General features: G+C 39.5%; 1 protein-coding gene across 2 annotated transcripts in view; it reads right to left on the bottom strand.

Moving 5' to 3' along the window:
* The window catches only part of PCSK6 (proprotein convertase subtilisin/kexin type 6), a 250,644-nt gene that overhangs the window by 7,892 nt on the left and 218,350 nt on the right, over positions 1-24,402 (bottom strand). For both annotated transcript variants that reach the window (XM_027852143.1, XM_027852144.1), the window contains one exon: positions 13,893-13,996. In XM_027852143.1, the coding sequence (XP_027707944.1) occupies positions 13,893-13,996 (104 nt within the window). The remainder of the gene's footprint in view (positions 1-13,892; positions 13,997-24,402) is intronic.

A 24,402-nucleotide genomic window follows, 5' to 3' on the forward strand; every position in this document is an offset into this window, starting at 1 on the left:
TAGTGCACTGATTTGTCATACATCAAGGTCTATAAAGCTCCTTCCTTATAACATTTGTGAGATAGGTAGTGAAAATATTATACCCAAAATTGAGTAATTTGCCTAAGATCATACAAGTAGGAGGTATGAGAGCTTGAGACTTGAACCTAGGTCTCCTGGTTTCCAGGTTTAGAGCTCTTTCTATGATACCATGCTGCTTTTGAACATATCTCATGCTCTACTTGCTGACATGCTCTCATTTAGCCTTTATTTCACAGTTTCTGGATGTGCTTTGTTCAGCCTGTTATTGTTAGGCCTGTTATTAGATAATATAGGCCAAGCAGGAAGAGACTTTGTAAATTGTGGGTAGAGGCACATACATTGGCTTTATCCTTTATTACCAAGATGTATAATCAGTGGTAGACAAGCTATTGGAAAGTCCTGAAGGAGTGAAATGAAGATAGGAACCCTGAGCTGAAGATAGAAAAGTATGAAGAAGTCAGCAACTGGGCAAAGTCAGAAAGGGATTTACCACTTTGTGTTAGGCAGTTGGATCTGGAAGTAGCAACTTACCTCCTGGCATTCAGCAACATTTGATGCTTTAGAGAAGGGCAGTAAGATGACACCTGTCCAATTTCTTAGACTTTTAAACAGTGGGGAGAAATCACTCCAGATGTTCCTAGACAACTAGTATCTGCTAGATTTTTTTTTAAAAAGAGATCTGGTTTATTCCCTTGAAGTCTAACTTCAAAGCAGGTAATATCTGACTCATACCTATTCAATGGTCACTGAAAGATGCATTAAGTAGACATACCATTAAGGATATTTTCCCAGACAACATTAAGAAGGTATATATTTTAGAATCACAAAATTTTAAGAGCTGGAAGGGACCTTAGAGGGCATCTGGTCCAATCTCCTTATTTTAACAGATGAGGAAACTGAGACCTGGGATGTTGCCCAAGGTCATACATGTAATACTGTTTAAGGAAAATAGCTAGTAAAATGGTTTGATTGGATTGGAAAGCTTGTGAAAGACAGTATGATAAAATAAGATTGGAAAGGTATGTAGCAGCCATATTGTGGAGGGCTTTAAATGTCAGGTTGAATACTTTGTATTTTAGCATAGACGTAATAAGGAGTCATTGAAGATTTCTGGGTTGCAACAAAAGAATGTTGTAAACCTTAAAGCACTATGCAAACAAGTTACTATAATATTATAATAATCTGTATTATAGTTATCTGAGCATGACTTCATTCCTACTAAGCCTCTGATCACTTCTTTCCTGCTAAATAATCCAAGCAGTCACCACAGGAGAGGAAAATAACCTTGCCTGTGGTTAGGAGTAATTTTCTCTGATCTCCCCAGATCTTTCTCCTTTATGGTGGCTTTAATGGAGTCAAGGTGAACAAAGACATTGCAGAGGAAAAAACAAAGAGGGTTATGACTTCAAATGGGGAGGCACATGAAGTGCCCATAAGGATGGTGAGAGAAGAAAGTGGTGGATCCAAATATAATGAATGCAACACAACACCCCATCTTGTCTCCTCAATGATGGCAACTGGACACCCTGGCTGGCAGAATATAAAGGGAATAGATTTCTTCTCTCTCTAGCTTGACCTTTTGGTCCCACATTTCCCTCACTGTTTCTGGTCTTATTTCAGTACCATTTTTACCTCACACAAGTTAAACGCAAGTAACATTTACTATAGAAGAGATATGGGAGGTAACGGAATGGGAGCCTTGAGACCCCATGTGGCCCTCTAGGTCCTCAAGTATGGCCCTTTGACTGAATCCAAACTTCACAGAACAAATCCAGATTCAGTCGAAGGGCTGCACTTGAGGACCTAGAAGGCCACAGGTAGCCCACCCCTTACTAGATGTTTACATATGAAACATATCAAGTAAAATTCACTTTACTCTCTTATCTTGGCAAAGAATTGGAGTATTGCTCCTGTAGAGGACAGGGCAGGTTTTGATAGAACTAGAACTAAACAGCTAAGGAAGAGGCTATGTACCAGGGTATGAAATCTAAAGAATCATCCTCTAAGGAAGAAAGCCTGCAGGATGCCTGGTGGTTTAATGGTGGAGTGGTGGCCAGGCAGGAGCTAGTGATAATGGGATTAAGGGTGGCAACACCATCATTGAGGGATCAGTGACTGCAGAAATCCCTCAGCGTTGCACTGACAAGGCCTAGCATTGGGCTGGAAAAAGGTCTTTCCCTCCTCAGCCTGGTGTGTCAGCCTGTGGAAAGGGAAGGGAAGGGAGATGGTGGTTCTTTCCCTGGTGGAGTTCAGTGTCTTCATAGTGATGCTTCTTCCTCCTAGATCCCAGGGGCCTTCTCTTTCCCCAAAAACTTTGCCCTCTTTGGCTTTTCATACTTTCCTGAGGCCCAGAACTCAGGAATTGTTGATGAAGGTCAGCTGAAAGTATGGTAGGCCACCCTATGAGGCCAGCAGGCAGAGCACTTCAGGTAAGGGAGGGGAAGGGACTGGGCCACCCCAGGGTCATTTGAAATGCTTCCCTGAGGCTAGAAGTTTTTTCTTTCTACACAATCTGCCCCAGGAGACAGGTGGATGGACAGGTGGATGGAGACAGGCTTCATACAGGAAGCGGAAGTACTTTTGAAAACAAAAGATCTCCATTGTACCCTTGACAAAATGAAAAGTAACTGTTACAAAATAGAAGAACTATTAGTAAGAAAAAAACAAAGGACTAATGATCTTGCTTCCAGTAATGTCTTTCTGCCATGGGCAGATAATTGCTATCTAAGCTCAAAGTGATGCTTTGTCACTCTCCTAAAACAGAGGTGGAAGGGGCTAGAGGAATGTCATCATGGCAGAAGTTCTCCAATGGGAGTACCTCAGGGTTCTATATTTAACTCTGTTGTTTAACATTTCTCTCAATGACTTAGACAAAGGCATGCAGATGACATAAATCTGAGGTTAGCTGACACATTGGATGACTAAGTCAGGATCCAATAGGATCTTGAAAGGATAAAGAATTGGACTGAAACTAGTAAGATGAAATTCAATAAAGACAAATGTAAAGTATTATGCTTGGGCACAAAAAAATCAATTTCACAAGTAGAAGATGGGTATTATGCAGTGAGATAATAGTTTTTCTGACAAAGATCTGATTTTAGAGCATAGCAAACTCAATGAGTCAGAAGTATGTTATAGATGCCAAAAAAGCTAATGTGACCTTGGGCTGAATTAAGAGGGGCATAGCTTCTAGGAATAAGAAAGATCTCATCAGAATTAATTCGGAGTACTTTGTTTAGTTCTGGGTTCCATAGTTTAAGAATGATATTGAGAGGGGCAGCTAGGTGGTGCAGTGGATAGAGCACCGGCCCTGAAGCCAGGAGGATCTGAGTTCAAATCTGACCTCAGACTAAACACTTGACACTTACTAGCTGTGTGACCCTGGGCAAGTCACTTAACCCCAAATGACTAAAAAAAAAAAAAGAATGAAATTGAGAAACCAAAAAGTGTCCAGAGGAGGAGAATCAGGTTGGTGAAGGGCCTTCAATCCATGGCTCAATGGAGACAGAAACAGAAGCAATATTGTCACTGAAGTATCACACAGATTTAATTAGAAAATAGTTGGGGAATTCAAGAAACTTTATACTATTGGTACAGAAAAACACATGATATAGTAGGAATGAAGGACTTGAATTAGCTAAATTATCTTTCTTTTCCAAGAGCAGTTTAGCTGATTATTTTTATACTTAATGATTTAACTCAATTCAACAAAATGTTAGTGATAATCTTATCCTTCAAAATGTGAATAGAACCAATGAAGCAAAGTGCTATTCTTAGCCCAAAATTTGACTAACAAGAAAGACCTGGTTGCTGTGGTAAAAATGGTAGAGCCTTGGATAGAAATGACCACTTCCCATCAGAATTTATGGTAGAGAAAGGAAAAGCTGAGCACAGCCAGACATGCACTTAATGACCAGGAGAATCAATTTCAAATGTTCCAAAGAAAAGATGGGTAGGATACCATGGTCTACAATTCTATAGAATGAGTTGGTTCCAGAAGGCTTGGAAGCCCTCTAGAATGAAATTCTGAAGACACAGAGATAAACAATTTTGATGAGGAAGAAAAAAAAAGAAATGGTCTAAAGAGACTAATGTGGATACTTGGGGAATTCATTGATCTACTTGAATTAAAAAAAAGACATAGAGGATGAAAGCAAAAACAGATATGAGAGGATGGATCTAAAAGGGTGGCATCCTATAAAATAGTTTCAGGGATGATAAAGCTAATGGTTTCAGGAGTGATACAGCAGAGGAAAGCTAAGGTCAAAAACAAAACCTTTTTAAAAGCTAAATTTCTGGAAAAGAGTAGGATCAAAAAAAGTGTAACACCACTGCATGGGCTGGATGGGATAACACATGACAATAATAGGTAATTATAACTGTGAGAAAAAGCTGTACTATTTGACTCTTTTTTTTCTTCTGTTTTCTCTGCTAAGGTAAATGATCTTTGAACAGGAAAAGATAGAACAAATAAGACCAAGAAGGAGTTGAAATCCAAGATAGGAAGGGATATAGTAAGAGAGTACCTGGCTGCTCTTGACATGTTCGAACAACCAGGCTTTGACAAACTGTGTCCAAGGGCATGGGAAGATCTGGCAAATGTTATTGCTGGGCTATAGCGATTTGTTATATATGAGTTATTTATGAGATTTATGTTTATGAATGATATATGAGTGACTTCTGATAAATCATGAAGAACAGAAGAGGTGCCAAAGGCCTCATGGAATACAAATATTGTTCTGATTTAAAAAAAAATGAAGAGAGTGGAGTCCATAAATCATAACTGTGAGGACTGGACTATTGCTAACAGAAGTGACTCCAAGTTTGATCATTGCTTAACTTGTCTATGTACCAGGAAGTTCCTATAACCAAATATGGTCCAATAACTGGTTTAGTCAGCTTCATTCAGATAAGCAATACAAGGCTATCCTGATAATAATCAGTTTAGCAAACTTCATCTAATCCATGTATGCAAAATTAGCAATTTTTCCTAATCACAGTGCCCTCATGATTGATAAAGTAGGGAGGGTTTTAGTCTGGGCCATCTACTGATTGACTTCATTAAGGTCCCCTTCCCACTTGGTTCCTATGAATCTACCCAGCAACAATAATCAGATATGAGGGCAGAGACCCAGAGCTCTATACTCTTGAGTGGGGCACATTTCCACCCTGCCTGGCGACTTGAAAGGCCACATGTTTGAATACCATGAGTAATAAACTGTCTGACTTGTCATCCTTTCAATGTTTGTGTTCCTTCTCAGTACATTACCCATGATTTCCTCACAAAATAGTCCAAAGAAATGGTTTTGATTCCTAGCAAAATTTTAGAATATTTTTTTAGAAGATGGTTAGGGAAATCTAGAAAAGGAAACAATGATCACCAAAATTCTAGATGGCTTCATCATGAACAAATCATGCTAGACTGACCTCATTTCCTTTCTTGATAGGATTACTAAACTGACAGATCAGCGAAAAGTTGTAAACAGAATCTACTTGGAATGTAGCAAAGCATCTGATAGTCATTCATGTTAATTCTAGCAGACAAGAAGGGGAAATAAAGGCTTGATTATACAGTTAGTTGGATTACAAATTGGTTGAATGACTGGATTAAAAGAATAGTCATTAATGGTTTGATGTCAACTGGGAATAAGTCTTTGGTTTCATATTTAAAAATAAAACAAAACAATGACTTGGAAGAAGGAAAAGATGGTATGTTTATCACATTTTTAGATGACACAGAACTTGGAATTTCTCAACAGGCTAGAATATTAGAATTAATAAGATGAACACAAAATGTAAAATCATATAGTTGTACTTAAAAATATCAACCATATAAATACATATAAAGAGAAATGTTGCTAGACAGCAAGTCATCTGTAAAAGATCTGGGGATTTCACTGGGCTGCAAGATACATATAAGTCAACAGTGTGATATGGAAGCCAAAAAAGCTAGTTCTATCTTGGGCTGCATTAAGAGGGATATAATGACAGGACTAGGAAGGTGATACTTTTATTATTCTCTGCTCAGTTCAAACTACATTTGGAGTATTATGTTCAGTTCTGGGTACCACATTTTAAGGATGACAATGATAAACTTGGGAGTATCTGGGCCAACTAGAATAGTGAAAGAGCTTGAAAGCATATTGTATATGAATCAGTTGAAGGAAGTGGAAACATTTAGGGGGGAGCAGAAAACAACTCAGGTGAGACATGTTGGCTGTCTTCAAGTATCTGTCTTGTGGAAGAGTGATCAAGCTTGTCCTGCTTGATTCTAGAAGACATAACTAGGAGCAATGGGTAAAAGTTGCAAAGAGGGAGATTGAGGCTGGAGAAAGAGAAAAACTTCCTAACAATTAGAATTATCCCAAAGTGCTGCCTCAGTAGGTAGTAGTAGGAGTTTTCTCCTTCCTAGATGTCTTCAGGCAGAGGCTGGATAATCATTGGAATATAAAGGGAATCCCTGTTCGTTCACAAGATGAATTAGGTGGCCTTGCAAGTCCTTTGAAATGCTGAGATTCTGTGAGATTCTCCTCATTTTACAAATGAGGAACACTGAGCAAACAAGAACTAAGAAGAAATATAGCTATATTCTCTAAGTATTGATGATTAGACCATTTCTTTAGTATTGGGTGGAGATTTCTTTTCCATACATTAAAAATAAACATGGAACTGAGTGTGGTGGGGTACTTCTATGAACCCTGTTACTGGGAAGGTTGAGGCTGGCAGATCTCTTGAGTTTGGGAGTTCTGAGCTACAGTGGGCCATGCTAACAAGGTTTCTGCACTAGGTATGATATCAGTATGGTGAGTCAGTTGGAGTGGGAGTGGGAGGCACCAGGTTGCCTAAAGGGAGGGGCTCGCTGGCCCAGTTCAGAAATGGAGCAGGTCAAATTGGCTCCTGTGCCAATCAGAGGAGGGACTGGGACAGCAAGTAGCTACTGCACTGTCCACCTGAGTGAGATGGGAAGACCCAGTCTTAAAAAATAAAAAGAAAAGAAAAATTTAAATGGAGAGATTCCAGTAAAGGACAGTCAAAATGACTTTATGGAAAATTGATTCAAGAGGAAAAGTTAACAGAAAATTTAGAAAAGACTAAGGGTGAGTTGTTCCTTAAGCACATGAAGGACATGAGAAGGATGCTAGTGAATTGTTCCCTATCTTCTAAGAGTTAGTCCCAGGAAATGAACCACAGTTGATAAATGGGATTCAAGCTAGTGAACATGGAATTGCTTAGAGATTTTACTATCATCATAGCAGTCTATTCCCTTAAGCATATGCATGAAAATTAAATGTAAATAATTCTATTTCTTTAAAATTATGAAAGCCAAACCCAAAAGAATATAGAACAAATTCAAGAAAACTGATGGAATGCAATGGTGTCTAGGATTTGCATTTGGCAATTGATAACGGAGGCACAATGAAAAAAAACTTTCTTTTACCAGAATCTCAACCAACTGTTTGCATTCTAGCAATCCATCATACAGTCACACTAGTAGGATAATCATTACAGTTTTTCTAGTGCATTCTTTTATGTTCATCCCATGAGATGACTCGTTCTTGGGCATGATTTAGAAAACTTCCAAATAATCCGAATTATTTGGGGCAAGAGAGACAGTGTAGTGTAGTGGATAGAAAGGTGGCCTCATAACCAAACATATCTTAGTTTAAGACACTGATACATATTAGCTATGTGATATTTAATTTCTCAGTGCCCCAGGTCACTCTCTAAGACTAGGATGAAGAATTGCTGATCTGCATTGTCTAGTAGATGGAGTTTCCTTCCTGGGAGTTTCTTATGTTAATTAAATCATAGATTTGGCAAAAAAAAAAAAAAGAAAGAAAGAAAAAAGCAAAAAAAAAAAAGCTTTAGAAATGGCTTCCTGACATAGAAGTAATATTTGGTTCAAAATAGTGCTGGGTGAACTCATAGTGACTAAGTTTCTTTATTCCAGATTGGCAAGGATGGCAGGTTGCTATCCCGTATGTAGCCAACTTATGGCAAATCTTTATTGCTACTTAGACCACATGTAGAGTATGATGGAAATTAGACTCTAGATAGGGTTCGTTGTTTTTTTTTATTCTTAGTCTTACAGCAGTAGCTCTTTACAAATGGTGAAAGAAAAGGGGATTTGTTTTTTCCGTCAAACAACTATACTCAAGGGTCCATAGTTATATTCCTCAATCTCTCTAGGCATTTCCCCAGGACTCACCAGAAATGTCTCCAGTATGTCTAGTCAAGGGATTGAAATATAGTGACAATATCATTACTGTCTAAGACTTCCCAAAGAGTAAGCACAAAGGGACTTTAAAACTTGCATGGACCATTAGACCTGGGCACAGGTGTTCAGTTGAATAACTGCAGACTCAGATGTTCTAGAAGGCCATGCCTCACAGATTCAGAGTAATGGACAAACAAGAGCTGTGGAAGGATCTCAAAATCTGACATTAAGACAGCATTTGACCTCCAAATACCATCCAAGAGATTAATGATGATAGACTGTGAACTGGCTAAAGAACAAGAAAGAAAGATTTGCCGGCAGAATATTTTAGGTTGGAAAGACATTAACTGCAGATACTCCCTAGATTTCAGTTAGAGCAACCCTTCAACCATGGTGTTGGATTAAAAAAAAAAAAAGAACAAAGGTAGGGAGAGCACAGTTTTCAAGCTTACAGATGCTGCTATATTGGGTGTGACAGCAGATAATGAGGAGTGATCAGGAGCAATGCAGTGAGATGTTGAAACGACTGCATGACTGAAGGAAGGATAAAAGAGGAACGATGTGCAGAGGTGAAATGAGAAGAGCACCCTGCCACACTCAAAACATTATCCATGATAAAAAACCTTTTTAGGCAGCAGGATTAAAGTTAGCATGCAATTCCACTGATGGCAATTTTGGAACCTGCATTTCCAAAAAAAACCCAACTCAAATAAAGTGGTAAGTCAAAAAAGGATGTGAAAGGGAAGAGTACAGGTGGTTAAAAGTTCCTTCACCTGAAATCCAGCATTCTCAACAGTAGCCTGAAGGGCTAAATCTATTAAGATTCTTCTTAATTAGCAAGGGATAAACAAAGAGTAATTGACCACAGGAAAACAGTAACTGAAAGTGAGTGGAATCTGAAATCACCTTTTAGGGTTGGACAGGATAAATGAATTCAATGTCCATGTTTGATGACTGGGTTGAAAATCAGAATCATAATTTTTCCAGTAAACTATATGTGTGTGTGTATGTGTATATATATATGTATATGTGTGTGTGTGTATATGTATATATGTCATATTTCAAGAAGAAAAGATTAGCTCATACTAGACTATTAAAGAAAGAAAGAACTTGACATTCATTCATTCATCGAATATTTCTTGAGCAGCTATTTCAGTCTATGCAAGACACTGACAGGCATTTTGAGGAATGCAAGAGCTAACAAACCATGTCCCTTGCTCTCACACATCAGGGAAAGTAATCAGACATCTACACAAATAATTATAAGACAGTATATTTGTGAAAGTGAATTACAGTAAAATAGTTGTAAAGTGCTATGGGAATTAGAAATAAAGGTTGAAGGAAGGCTTCAGGGAAGACATGACATTTGATTTGGATCTTGAAGGATAAAAGGAATTGGACAGGCAGAGCTGGAGGGAAGAGCATTTCAAGCAGAGGGAACAGGGTGAACAAGACTGGGAAAAGTTGAGGTGTGCTTAGGGAATGGTAAGTAGTCCAGTTGAGCTAGAAAGACAGGTCAGGACCAAATTATGGAGAGCCTTGAATGCCAGGCAAAAGGCATTCTACACTAAGTAGGAAACTGAGAGTCAGTAAAGACTTTTGTGTAGAGAGTGACCTGGCTACCACGTTACTGGAAAAACAGAAAGATATTTTGGGGATTTAGAGGATTATAGGAATAAAGGCTAGGTGCTTGATTTCACTGACACAGGGAGGGAACTTCCAAATGAGGAAACTTCCTCTACCGAAGCAGGTTGGCACCTTCTCTTCGACTTATAGTCTTAGAGAGATGCCTAGAGCACTAAAAGATTAAGTGATGTGCCCAGAGTCACATAGCCAGTATGTATCAGAGGACCAGAACCAAGTTTTGAAGCTAGCTCTCTAGACACTAAGCCATGCTGCCTTTTGAAGATTCTAAGGGAAAATTTCTTTTAAAAGTCACAGTAGCCTTGCATGTCGATACATTAGTATTTTCTTAAATTTCTAGAGTAGTTTTTCTTTCATAGCTTCTACATGCTTGATACTGGTAAGCTGTTACTGAAATTTTGAGGAGCATTATGATTAAAGGGACCAATGTAAAAGATGGTTTAACTGGCTGTTCATCTTTGCAAAATGAATGGTGCCATATGCAGAATTTCACCCTTTATAACCACTTCACACTCTGAGAGTGGGAAGTGGGGAGCGTCTTTGGTTCCAGGCCTAGCTCTCTTCCTATTTAATTCTGAAATCCTTCACAAGTAAATTCCCTTCTCTACTTGATTTCCACATTTTGAAAATGCAGATAGTGCCCAGATCTGTAAGCTGTGGCCTATTTAGTTCAGAAGATGTACAAGGTCAAACAAGAAAAGGCACATTAACTCTCTAGGGCTCTTCAAAAGAAAGGCATGATGTGAATGGTTATTTCATTGAACTGTAATTCTTAAACTCAGAAAGCTCACCATATTGAGAATTCTGGGAAACAGGGATAAGATCAAAGATTATGTAAAATACAGTGGCACTGAGACTACAAGGGAAGGAGGTGGGGAAGCCTAGAGTACTCAACTTGACCTGAAATAGATTTCAATCCACAATACAATTTTATGTTTATGCAATTCCACACATACCTGTACAGATGGAAACCTGATAAGATGTTATCTTCTTCAATACTTTAAAAGGCTATGATTTTATCCAGGCTGGTTTACAGATGCAGATTACAACCCCTCTATGCTTTCTTTATGAATTTTAATGAGTTGTGGCCAAAGGAAATCTATTACCTTGTGGCCAACCTCCTGGTGATTAGTTTCTTTGAACTTAGCTAGGTTGAGCTTTGAGTAACAGAGTCCCTTGCTAGGCCCATATTTGAAATTTTTCTGAGTTTTTTTCCTGCTTTTCTGGTGCCAAATATAAATTCAGTTCAGCTTCCTTTCCCCACAGGGATCCTCAACCCAAAGTACTTAGCTACCACTGGAGTTCTCAGAAACATAAGAGACTCACAGTTTCAGGGAATAGAGGTAGGTAATTCATATCCAACAGAGATCCTGGGATTCAGAACACCAAAGTTATCAGAAGGTCTGTATTTCCAGACTTAGAAGTTGTTCATCGTGTTGGGTATCTGATGGTTGTGCCTCATAACCAACATCCTGAGATAAAGCTAAAGAGCCAGTGTCAAATGTGAGTTCAGTCTGGTCCAGGGGATCTAGTCAGCAGGTATTTACTGATTCGGATGCCAAGCCATAACTTACTGCCAACTCCATCAGACACCTATACATACTTCTGGATCCCCATGTTTGGTGTTAATAAGCTATGGAAATAGAAGCTTCTCTTGCACTGACTGTGCTCAGACATGACCTTGGAGGACTGGGGAGGTGGGGGATGGGGTGGACAAGACCCAATGAACTGTTTCTTTCCTTAGTCTTGATGAACTTTCTCTTAACCCTGCCATCCCCTCAAGCTATTATCCTATGTCTTTGCTCACTTTCACTGACAAGGTCCTAGAAAGAGTCTCCTATTTTGGTTGCCTCAATTTCCTTACTATTAACTTCTCTATCACTTACAATTAGACTGCTGACCCTGACACTCTACTAAAAAGTGTTCTTTCCAGGGTTTCTAGGAATAACTGCTAAATCCCATGACCTTCTCTTAGTTCTCATTCTCCTTAACTTCTCTGCAGCTTATGATACTGTTGACCATCCCTTAACTTCCGGATACTCTCTTTTTTCTTGGCTTTTGTGATACTACTCTTGTTTGGTTGTCATACTGTTTGGTCTCCTTTTCTGATTTATTGGCTGTTTCGCATCGAATAAATATGAGTATCTCTCAAAGCTTTCTGTCTTGGGCCCTACTCTCCTCTCTCCACACTCTCTCCCTTAGGGATCTCATTAGCTCTGATGGGTCCAATTAAAATGTTTATGCAGATAACTCCCAAATTCAGTCTTAATTTCTATCCTAAATTTTGTTCCTGCACCCGAGATGTGCCTGCTGCACATCTTCATTTGGATGACCCTTCAGCATTTCAAACTCGATGTATTCAAAACAGAACTCATCTTTCCCCTCCTAAATTTGCCCATCTTCCATACTTCTTTATTTCTGACAAGGATATTACTACCATCTTGGTTACATACATGTGTAACCTTGGAGTTGTCCTTGACTTTTCCCAATTCCTCATCCTCTTTGCTCTTCATAACATCTCTTTTTTCCACTCACAAGGCTACTGTCCCAGTTCAGGTGTTCCTTGCCTCTTGCTGAGACTATGAAAATAGCTTCATAATTGGTTTTCCTGCTTCTCCTCTCTGCCCTCTCTAATCCTTCCTCTGTATAGCTCATAAAATAGAATCTTCCTAAGGCACAAGTCTGACAGTGTCACTCCCCTTCTCAAAAGCTTTCAGTGGCTGCCTGTTTTTTAATAGGATAAAATAAAAATTCCCTAAGCATTTAATGCTGTCTACCACCTGACTTTAACCTTTGATTACAGCCTTATTTCACATTACTCTCTTTCATGTACTCTTTTTTTTTTTGGTGACAGGGAGGCAAACAGGGTTAAGTGACTTGCCCATGGTCACATATCTAGTGTTTGAGGCTGGATTTGAACTCGGGTCCTTCTGACTCCAGGGCTGGTGCTCTATCCACTGCACCACCTAGCTGCCCCCCATGTATTCTGTATTCCAGTCAAACTAGTCTACCAGCTGTTTCCAGAACTCAGCATTCTAGCTGCTGCCTCTGTACATCTGGATAAGTCATCCTCCATGCCTGGAGAGTACTCCCTCTCTTCATCTTGACTTCAGAGAATTTTCACCAGGTGTCTGTTAACATCCTTTGTGATTACCCTAGCCTTTAATTCCCTCTACCTCAAACTACCTTGTATCTACTAATTTCTGTACATGCTATGTAGTAGAATATAGTAAACTACTTGAGAGCGGGGGGTGTTTCATTTTTGTCTTTGGATCCTTAGCATCTAGGCAATGCCTTGTACACAGTAGGCACTTAATAATATGTTGGATTGAATTGCTAGGACTTTGGAGAGTTTGTGCTCTCCTGGCAAGAGCTGTTGGAAACCCAGGGTGACCTTTACACCATAATGAGGTATCAGAATAGGACTGCAGATAAAGGATGAGAGTTTGCTAACTATTTTACATAAAATTAAATCCAGGAGATATCTGTGCTATCATAAATGTGCTACTCAATTTTTTGGAAAGATAATAATTTTAACATAAAAAATCCATAGAACTGTGTCTATTGGAACAAGATGTTCAAAGGGAAAACACTTAAAGAAAATGGAGGTTAGATTTCAAAAAGCCATTGCATTCACTATCATAATCCTCAAATGCCTTTAAGTCCTTTCAATCTTTAAAACAGACATTCTGAAGTCAAAATCATTTAGTTATTAACTGCATTCAGTGTCAAATAGGGAGCTTCAAGGGAAGATAGACTCATTAGCACTTAGCATTCATTTCACAGATGGGAAACAGACACTGCTTGGTTTGGTTTATAATGCTTGGAAGGCCAGGCAGGGCAGCTCAAAGTGTACCTTTGTGTCTTAAAGCAACAATAAATGTTGAAGTTCATGAACCACTACTCTTTTTTCAATTTCAGAATAGTAAGGCTATTTACCTGCTGCTAATTCAGTTTATTACTGTTGATTGCAATGAAATAAAAGCCTGCTTGCAGATAATTAACTTACCTACACATGTTTGACAGGTAGAATGGCACTTCTCACATTTGATCAACTCGGAATTGAAATATGTGCCTGGTGCACAGTCTAGAACGCAGCTACCTCCTGCTAGACTGTTGAAGGGAACAAAGGACAGAATTTAACATTTGTACCAAAAGTCTAACACAATTATGTTTTGCCCTCAAACATCTTTCATTGGGAGGAAATTAAAGTTCTTCACAAGCATCTATTTTTCTCACTTAACAATTTAGAGACAATGAAAGACGAGATGCTATCATAAACTGGGTCAGTAGCCAAGTCTGAATTGGCAGTCCTCATGCCCAGTGCCTGTTCTAACCAAAAACTTGTGGTTCAGTGGAAATAGTGATGGCTTTGGATTCAGAGGACCTTGGTTCGGCTCCCAGCTCTGCAATACTGCTTGGATAAATTTGGGCAAGTCATTTACATTTTCTGGGCCTTAGTTTCTTCACCTGTAAAATGAAGTGGTTGGACCAGATGACCTCCAAGTTCCCTTCCAGCTCTGAACTAGTGATCCTTTAAGGAATGCCATGGAAAAAACATCTTGGCTCTGGGTAAACTTCCTACAACTCCTCTATAATGGGGATGTCACTTTCTAAACTTTCCCAAGGCTGAACCAACACAATATCTATTGAAATATTGGGAGTGGCAGAGGCTTTTAAAGCTAAGTTCCAGCAACCATATCTTCTATTGGTTTCTGATGATCCCTTTTAACCAGTTTTTCCTAAACTTTAACCATAATCTCAAAGACTAAAGATTCAGACATTCTCATTTATATATAGCTCAACTGAAGTGGTCATCCCTTGCTTCTGAGCCATGAATTCCATTTTAGCATTTATTGAATAGAGGTGGTGTTGTTAAGGGATGGAAATAATAGTATAACTATGCTATGTTAATGCCTGTCTTCAGGAAGACTGTATTCACTTAAATACCAGTTCATTCCCAGAGGACACTTTTAGTTACGTCCAAGTTAGACTTGGGCAGTAGGAAAAGAGAACTATGGCCTAGAATAACCTCAGGACCTTCTTCTAGGTCAGAAAGCCTATTCTATAGGACCCACAAGGGGACAGAGGGATCCTGGTGCTATTAGAATATAGATTCATTTTAGGAAGGAACCCAGGGTCAGGTTCAGACCAGGCCTAAAAATAAAAAAATTGACCATGTAAGTCAGTCATGGGAATTAGTCACAGAGGCTAGCAGAAAGAAAAAGAGAAGTGAGGATCTCAGGTCAAGCTAGGATTGAGGACAAGTGAAATTTTCTAGTAACCTGAAAAGAGTATGTTATATTTGTGTATCTGCTAGCGCCAAGCAATAGCTATATGCGTATGAAAAAAATGCAGGCTGGTCTATCCGCTTGTAGAGAAAGTAGGACTAAAAGAATATCTCTTTTCCCTCTAGTTTATCAGGAAAAAGGAAGTGTTCCTTGAAAGAAAGGAATATGTTTCAAAGCAGAAACCAAGAGGAAAAGTAAATTAAAAAGGCAGAGAAGACATCTTACCCTGTGTCAGGAGCTTGAAAGGTAGAAGACTATGACACAGAAAAGGGAGCAAAGACTCTTTAACCCCTGGTAGAAGAATGGAAGGAAACAAGCATTTATTAAGTGTCTACTATGTGCCAGGCACTGTGCCTATTTTTCTTATTTGATTCTCACAATAACTGTGGGAGGTAGGTTCTATTATTATACCCACTTTACAGTTGAGGAAACTGAGGCAGAGGTTGTGACTCACCTAGGGTCACCCAGTTACTATGTATCTGAGGCAGGATTGAAACACAGGCCTTCCTCACTCTAGTCCTAGTGCCTGGTGCTAGGAATTAGTTTTGAAGCTCTTTCTCAAAGAAGACATGCTGGGGCAGCTAGGTAGTTCAGTGGATAGAGTACTGGGCCTGGAATCAGGAAGACCTGAATTCAAATCTGACCTCAGACATTTACTAGCTGTGTGACCCTGGGCAAGTCACTTAACCTCTGTCTAAGTTTCTTCTACTTTAAAATGGGGATAATAATAGCACCTACTTCACAGGATTGTTGTGAGAATCAAATGAGATAAGATTTGAAAAGTGCTTAGCGTATAGTTGTTGTTCATCCTCTGTTTAAGAGGACCAGTGACATCATGTGATATCTTGACTCAAGCATGAAATGGATTTGAGGCAGAGTTGTACAAAGGCATCAGCCTCACTCTTCTTTCAAAGTCATCAAAGTCCAGTGGCAAGACAAAAGTCAAGATGACTGGCAATGGCCTGGGATGCAGTGGATGACCCTGACATCTTTGATGTCTGGCCGTCAGAACAAATTATTCTCATCTGCCTATTCCATTGGGGGAAGTCTTTACGCACTTGAGTAGACATCCCCCTAACTCATTGATGGGTTTGAGGCCTGTCAATTCCCCTCAATTTGGTTGAGCTTATCTGCTGAGATGATTTTACCAAGGTGTGGCTGTTGCCCATGTTATAGCTTCTTGAAGCCATCCCCACTTAGCATATGGTAGGTGCTTAATAAATGCTTGTCCTCTTCCTTTTCGCCTTCCTATGCATTCCCTCTCTGAGAAGGAAGCAATGACTTAAACTCCAAAGAGGGATAACAATGTTGCCAAGAGAGGCCATTTGATATTTATATGATCAAATCTAGTTGCCAGAAAAGACCTTAGAGGTCATCTGGTCAAATCTCCTCAACTTATAATAAGATGAGGAAACTGAGAACCATGGGGGTTAAGTTATTTGCCTGGGGCCATAAGGGCAGAGCCAGGATCCAAATTCAGGTCTTCTAATCTCAAATTCAGTCAACTATTTGCAGTATTCCACCTTGGTGGATGGTGATTTCCAGTTAAAGGTTATCCAAGTTGCCATCTATCAAACTGACATGAAGAACAAGGAAATATTCTGTCTTCCTGAAACACATATTCAGGCATGAATTCAGAGACTTGTCAAACTTGATAACCACTGACTACTTTTGATTCATGTGGGAACAAATAATACTGTCAGAATAACCTAGAAAGTATTTCTAGTTACTATGAAACCCCAGTCAGGAAATTGAAGAATTTAGGGGCCTAGGTGTCACTTTGTTTCTGTTTTTTAAACATTGCTTCTGATTGAACGAAGCGGATTCAATCAAAAAGGACAGATTTTCACTCTCAAAACTCCTGTCACAGGCTGAAAAGATGTTTGAAAACTGTATTTTGGATTTCTAGATTATGGCTAACAACATGGGAATGATGAGATCTTGGCTAGAGATGAAGTGAATCTAATGAGGGCTGGTAAAAATACATTTTTGCAGAGACATGATTTTGATCAACAAGGCTTTAAGATGAAAATTGGGGGTGGGGGGTGGTGGTATGTGAAAACTCTCTACATACTTCTGCCGAAACAGATACTACAGAGAGCAAGTAGGTATAACCTAGGAAAAAATGGCTGTGGAAGGACTGATTCAAAGGAGGCAATATTCAAAAACAGCAGTAATAAAACTCATAACCTCAGATATCTACACAAAAATGCAGAGAATATGGGTAATAGCAAGATAAGATATCCAAATGCAACACAGTAATTTTGCTCTTATCGGTATCACTAAGACTTGGTGGATTGGACTCATGCCTGGAATATGGCTATGAAGAAATACCTTGTTTAAAAAAAAGTAGATTAGATGAAAGGGGAAATTGAATAGCAATTTGGGTCTAGAGCAATAATCCAAACCAAAGATGACTACATTAAGCTGACAGTACAAGGGGATGCATACCATTACCATAAACAGATAAAGCTTTCGGGAAACTAGTTGAGTCAGACAAACCATCAGTTTTCTGACATTCTCTGTCGATTACTTCCTGGTTTTGTGCTGACCTACCCTCAAAGCCTCCACTCCTGATCCTGGCATCTTATTCTATGTCAGCCATGTAGATTTGGATACTTCTAGAGATAGCAGGCTCTGGATCCCGATTTAAAACTTATTCCTTCCTTCCTCTCCCAAATCCTGGTAATTACTATTGTGACATATTAGGTTTATTCAAGCTTGGCCCTAAGAGTGAAGAACTAGGAGCAATGGGTGGAATTTGTAGAGAGGCTTATTTATATCTGATTTAAGGGACAACTTCCTAAAATTTTGTTGTAGTTCAGTCATATTTCAGTCATGACCCCATTTGAGGTTTTCTTGGCAAGGACACTGGAGGGGTTTGCCATTTGCTTCTCCAGCTCATTTTATAGATGAGGAAACTGAGGCAAACAGGGTAAAGTGAATTGCCCAGGTTCACATAACTAGATGTAAACTCAGGAAGATGAGTCTTCCTGACTCCACGCCCTGCACCACCCAACTGTCCAAAAGTGGAATGTGCTACCATAGAAGGCAATAATTTCATTGTCACTGAATGTCTTTAAGCAGAGCTAGGTGATGACCTGTTAGGGATGCTGTTGAGCATATTCAGATACAGGATGGATTAGCTATCACATGAGGGCTCTTCCAGTCTTCATACTGTCTCTGACTACCAGGACCATTTCATAGCTGCCCTTGAAAAAACAGAGTTCCTAGTCCCCTAGGTTTTCTTCAGATTGGAGACCCATTCAGGTTAGAAACAACTTCCCTTTCTCTCCTTCTCCAGTGCTAACTTGAGACAGAATGTTCATTCAACTTGTCTTGGTAACGATAAATTACAGAGAATGGAAGTCTTCAAGTAGAGACTACATGTCCATTTCTCAGGTATGATGTAGAAAGAGTTCTTTTTCAAGCAGATTGAGGACCCTTGAGGAGCCTCACAATTCTGAGGTTATGTGATTTCTTGATCCTGTGATGCTCTAGTTATTGCATGTCCTGATTTCTGAAATCAGCAATAATTTACTTCTTTAAGTTCATGACTGTACCTTAATATAAATGAAGTTTGCTTAAATACCCCTAAGAAATAGGATTCCTATGGACTTTACTTGAACCATATTCACTCCCACCCCACTCCACCCCAGGCTATCCTCATTTCACACCATGCTCTGTGCTCTAGCCCAGGAGTGGGGAACCTTCAGCCTCAAATCCACATGTGGCCCTCTAGGTCTTCAAGTGCAGCCCTTTGACTGAATCCAAATTTCAGAGAACAAATCCCCTTAATAAAAGGATTTGTTTTAATAAAAGATATAAAACTTGGACTCAGTCAAAAGCTGCACCCAAGGACCCAGAAGGCCACATGTGGCTTCGAGGCTGTAGGTTGTTCTCCACCCCTGCTGTAGCCAAACTGGGTTATTTACCTTCCTCCAAGCTTTCTACACTTCACCTTTGCTCACTCTGTTCCTGATACCTAGATTGCACTGAATGCATACATAAATTCTCACTCTTCTTAGTTAATGGAATAGGTGCTACCCAATCCCTTAAGCTTTTATTGATCTTTCCAGCCAGAAATAATGTCTCCTTCTGAAATCTAATAGGAACATTGAGGGTCTCACCTTCCTCCTAGTTACTCAGACTCAAAATCTTGGTGTCATCCTCACTAACCCTACATGTCCAGTTCATTTCCAAATCTTTTTTCTTCCTTCCCAACATCCGTAGTATATATCTCCTCTCTACTCCTACTCCCCACTTTTCACCGGGCTACTGCAGTGCTCTTTTAACTGGTCCCCTGCTCTAAGTTTATCTCCACTCCCATCCGTGCTCCATTCAGCTGCTGAAGTTATTTTTCTGAAGTATAGGTTTGACCCTGTCACCCTTCCACTCAGTATGGGGCAGTGATTCCCTATTACCTCCAAGAGAAAACATAAATGAAGGCATTTAAAACCCTTCACAGCCTGGATACTTCATATCTTTCCAGTCTTCTTATATTTTACTCTCCTCTATGAATTCTATCATCCAGTGACAACGTCTGACTTGGAGTTCCTCAAACTCATTGTCTTCCGTCTTCATGTTTTTGTCTGGGCTGTCCTCCATACCTGGAATGCTCTTCTTCACCTTTGTCTTTTAGTATCCCTGGCTTCCTTCAAAGGCCACCTTATGCAAAAGGCCTTCCCTAGTCCCCCAGCTCTTAGTGCCTTCTCTTTTCAGATTACCCTCCATGTACTCTGTACATATCCTGTACCTCCTTACTTATTTGCATGTTGTTTCCCCCATTAGAATGTGAGCTTCTCAAGAGATGGGACTGCTCTGCTTTTTGACTCTGTATTCTCGGAGCTTAGCATTATGCCTAGCCCAGAGTAAGCACTTAATAAATAAATGCTTGTTGACTGACTGAATGCCCTCAAGGAGCTTACACCTCCCACAGGAGACATTTGATTCACTATCCTAAGCTGCCTTTCTTCGTGGAATCTATATCAGTGTTTGCAGAATTGAATGGAAGGCTATGACAAACCAGGATCTGTTTTTAGCATTCCTTAATCCTCTCCTGTACCTTAGACCTTTTAGGCTGGATTTGTCATCTTTTGTGGCCGTCAATGCAATAGACAAAAAGTCAGAACAACGAAAGAACTTGAAGGTTTCTAGCAGCTAAAAAAAAAAGTGGGATTGGGATTCTTACAAAATTAGTGGTTAACATGACTAATGTAGAAATATGTTTTGCATGACTGCACATGTATAGCCTATATATCAAGTTGCTTTCCATCTTAGGAAGCGGGGAGGGATGGGAGGAAGGAAAGAATTTGGAACTCAAAATTAAAAAAAAATAAGAATGTTAAAAATTGTTTTTACATGTAATTGGAAAAAATATTAATTAAAAAATTAGTTGTAAAGACTTCAAAGGTAGTCAATGATTTTTTCATTGTGAATTTGTCCTGAATGCTCAGAGCCTGTTAAAAACTATGGGACACTCCATTACAATCTACTAGGATAAAGGATAGCTAAAGATCTTTCTTGCATAAATGGATATTTATTACTTTGTAAATGTTAATATTCTAATAAGGTAAGATTGTAGTTCTATAAGTACATCTTTTTCAAGACCCTAGTAGCATTACAAATTACCACCAAACACTTAAGTATACAGAGAGTACCTGGCATTGACCTGGGCACTATTTACTATTGTCCTTTAGCTCTATTGCAATAGACTGATGAAACCACAAGATGAAAAGTTGCTAGGCTAGACAGCCTTCATATCCATTATGCCTGCCAACTCATGAATATTCAAAAACAATTTTATCCCCCATTTTCTGCTCCTTCCCATTGGTCACTGAATAAGAGGAGGTATTCATTCATACTTTTTGTTAAGGCTTTATACCCCTTATACCTTTATACCCCTACCTTCATTTTATATCCTCCTACCTCTTCCCGGGCCTTGCTTTAACAATCAATCATTGCCTGTCTTCTTCTTTCTTCCCCTCCCCACAAATATATCTGAACCTCTCCTTTACTAACTCATTCCCATCTGCCCAAAATGCACACAAAAATACATAGAGCTGTTTCCTTGGGATAAAAAAACATGTCTTCACTTGACTCCTTAAGACCATCTTTTTAAGGTCTTATCCCTCTTCCTCTGGTAGAATGAAGTACTTTGATGACAGGGATTGCCTTTGTTTTTGTACTTGTATCTCTAGCCCTTAGGCACAGTTGGCATTCAGGAGTTCAGTAATATCTGACTCTTCATGACCCTGTGGACCAGACTATTCATGAGGTTTTCTTGGCAAAGATACTGGTATGGTTTGCTATTTCCTTCTCCAGTGGATTAAGGTAGAGGTGAAGTGACTTGCCCAACATCAGATAGCTAGTATGTGTCTGAGGTTAAATTTGAACTCAGGTTTTCCTGACTCCAGACCCAATGCTTTATCCATTGAGCCACCCAGCTGCTTCTTTAGGCAAAGAGTAAGCACTTAAGAAGTTCTCATTTGTTGATTCATTTTCTTTTTCTGGGAAGCTTTTTGAAAAAAAGTCTACCCTAATGTATCCCAGGGGTGGGGAACCTGTGGCCTGAAAGCCATATGTGGCCCTCTAGGTGCTCAAGTGTGGCCGTTTGACTGAATTCTTTCCACACTTGAGGACCTAGAGGGCCACAGGTTCCCCACCTCTCAGTACCCACTTTGTCCTCAAGCCCTTGCAATCAGGCCACCTCCTCTATTGAAACTGCATGCTCAAAGGTCACTAATGATTTGCCAATAGTGTAATTCCATGGCCTTTATTTAGTCCACATTCTGCTGCTGTTGCTAACATTACTTCCTCCTAGAAACTTTCTCATCCTTCCTCTCCTTCAGAGACACCACACTCTGAGGTGTTTCCCCTTTCTAATTCTTCCATCTTCTTTACTTGTGCCTTGACCTCTTCCTAACTCCTTTAGGCAGGTATTTCCCTGTGCTCTGTTCTCAAGGCCCTTCTCTTTTCCTTCTTCGTTCTCTTCCCTGGAAACTTCATTAGCCCTCATGGCTTCAATTATCACCTCTATGCAGATGGTCTCAAGTCTGTACCTGTAGTGCTGACCTCCATCTTAAAGCTCCAGATAAGGCATCTCTCTGAGTATCTTCCCTTCCCCCATACCTCAAACTCATCATGCCCCAAATCAACCTATGTATGCATCCTTTACTGTTTTGTTTTTTTTTACCCCCAGTAAGTTCCAGCATCCTTCAACCAATCTCCCAGGTTCAAAACCCAGGGCATATCTTTAACTCTTCCCTTTCTCCTTTATCTGGAATCCACTTAGTTACTAAGCCTTGGTAACACCTCTTGCATGTTTCCTACTTCCTATTCCCATTGCCACCACCCTCTTAGAAGCTCTCAATACCGCCCACTTAGACTACTGCAATAGCTTCCTAACACTGCCCTCTCTAATTCCATCCTTCATGATTACTGCCAGAATAATTTTTCTTATGCATAAATCTGGTTATGAAACTCCTCTGCTGTACCACTTGGTGCCACCCCACCTTTTCAGCTGTATGTTGCTACATTCCAAGCCAAATTAGACTACTCTGCCCTGTATACACAACCAATATTTTCCTTCTATGCCTCTGCTGAAATTGTTCTTAATGCCTGCTATATTCTCCCCCTCCAATTCTCTTCACTTGCTGAATTCCTTTGATATCCAACTCAAATGCTACATCCTTTGAGAAGCACCTCCTGATTTCCCCATTTGGTAACAATTTTCTCCTCTAGATGCTTGGCTTTCACATGCTATTTTGTTTGGTACTTCGATATATTTTTGATTAATATTATATAATGGGAGGTGGTATGGTATAATAAATAGAGGGCTGGCCTTGAAGTCCAGGAGATCTGGATTCAAGTCCTACCTTTGACATATTCTAGTGGTGTGACTGTGAGCAAGTCACTTCTCAGTACCCCAGGGAACTATCTAATTTTAGGAGTTACTGATTTGCATTGATTCCAGAATTTTCTACACTAACAGATCCCTACACTGATGAAATTACAGTTCTGACTGCATGCCCCCTCCCCCCCAATAGTGTATATATTCATAGGTATCTTTTTCCTCTACTATACTGCAAATTCTACAAGGGCAGGACTCTGTCACACTGACCTCTTGTACCTCCCCTAGCATACACCTCCCTTGCTCTTGGTAATTACTAAATTCATTGACAGAGTTCTAATTTTCACACGATTTTTTTAATATCTTTATTACTCTGGCATGTGATTTACAAACTTGACATAAATCTTTACCCTGCTGTTTCAATGCCCAGGATTATTGTGCTACTGCTAACCGTTGTAGCTGAACATGTTAAGATATCACTCTGGAATATGTCAAGTCTAAGCACTTGTATTTAACATCAAGGAGTTTTTGTGACTTCGGATTAAAAAGCTACTCTGCAACAACATGTTTGTGTGCCAGTGATGGCAAGTGTTTTAAGCAAGAACACAGAGGTCTTTTCCTTGTCATAGCATGGGGTCATTGTGACTGGCAGTTAAATCATGCCTTTAATAACTAACATTCCCACATGTAACATTTCTTACAATTTAGTCTCCTGAAGAGCCAGACAGTCTAGGGGAAGCAGCTACTGCTGGGTCTCTAACTGCTTTAACATGACAGGGATGATTTGAAGTCACAGCTTAAAAAGGATATTGTACAATAAAAGACAGCTTTCTGTGGATTATAGCTGACAATGTTTTCAATTTTTACTTTTCTTTCTGAAAAGTCTGTCATCTCCAGCACTGCTGTTTCTTTCTTTCTTTCTTTCTTTTTTTTTTTTTTTTGGAAAGTAGTTATTGTTAAAGAGGCTACTTTCTTCTTATGACAAAATGCAAGGAATTGAACATCTAACTTAACCTTTCTCAAATATACCTTCAGAACTGGATACAAGGGCACCAGGAAGCTCCCAGTCATTTCAGCATTTCTCCTAACAGAGCAGTGTTAAGAAATTGGCAGGATCGATTTATATATTTCAGGAGCCACTATGCCTTCTTCAGTTACCAATTTAGGAGACAGATAGGCTTCAGACAGTGAGAGACCTCAAGACACCGTTGCTCTCTTGAGAGCTTCTTGGCCATGGATTTAGGGCAGATAGAACACAATCAAATCCTTGGATTATTTGCTTTTACTAACTGAATCAGCCAATTTTTTTTTCTGATTTTTTTTTCTATCACCTCCCTTTCCCCTCTCTCTGTTTTGTTTTCTGTTTCTTCTGTTCA

The sequence above is a fragment of the Vombatus ursinus genome, unplaced genomic scaffold, assembly GCF_900497805.2.
Source record: "Vombatus ursinus unplaced genomic scaffold, bare-nosed wombat genome assembly UNPS02009205.1, whole genome shotgun sequence".
In the NCBI taxonomy this organism is placed as follows: Eukaryota; Metazoa; Chordata; class Mammalia; order Diprotodontia; family Vombatidae; genus Vombatus; species Vombatus ursinus.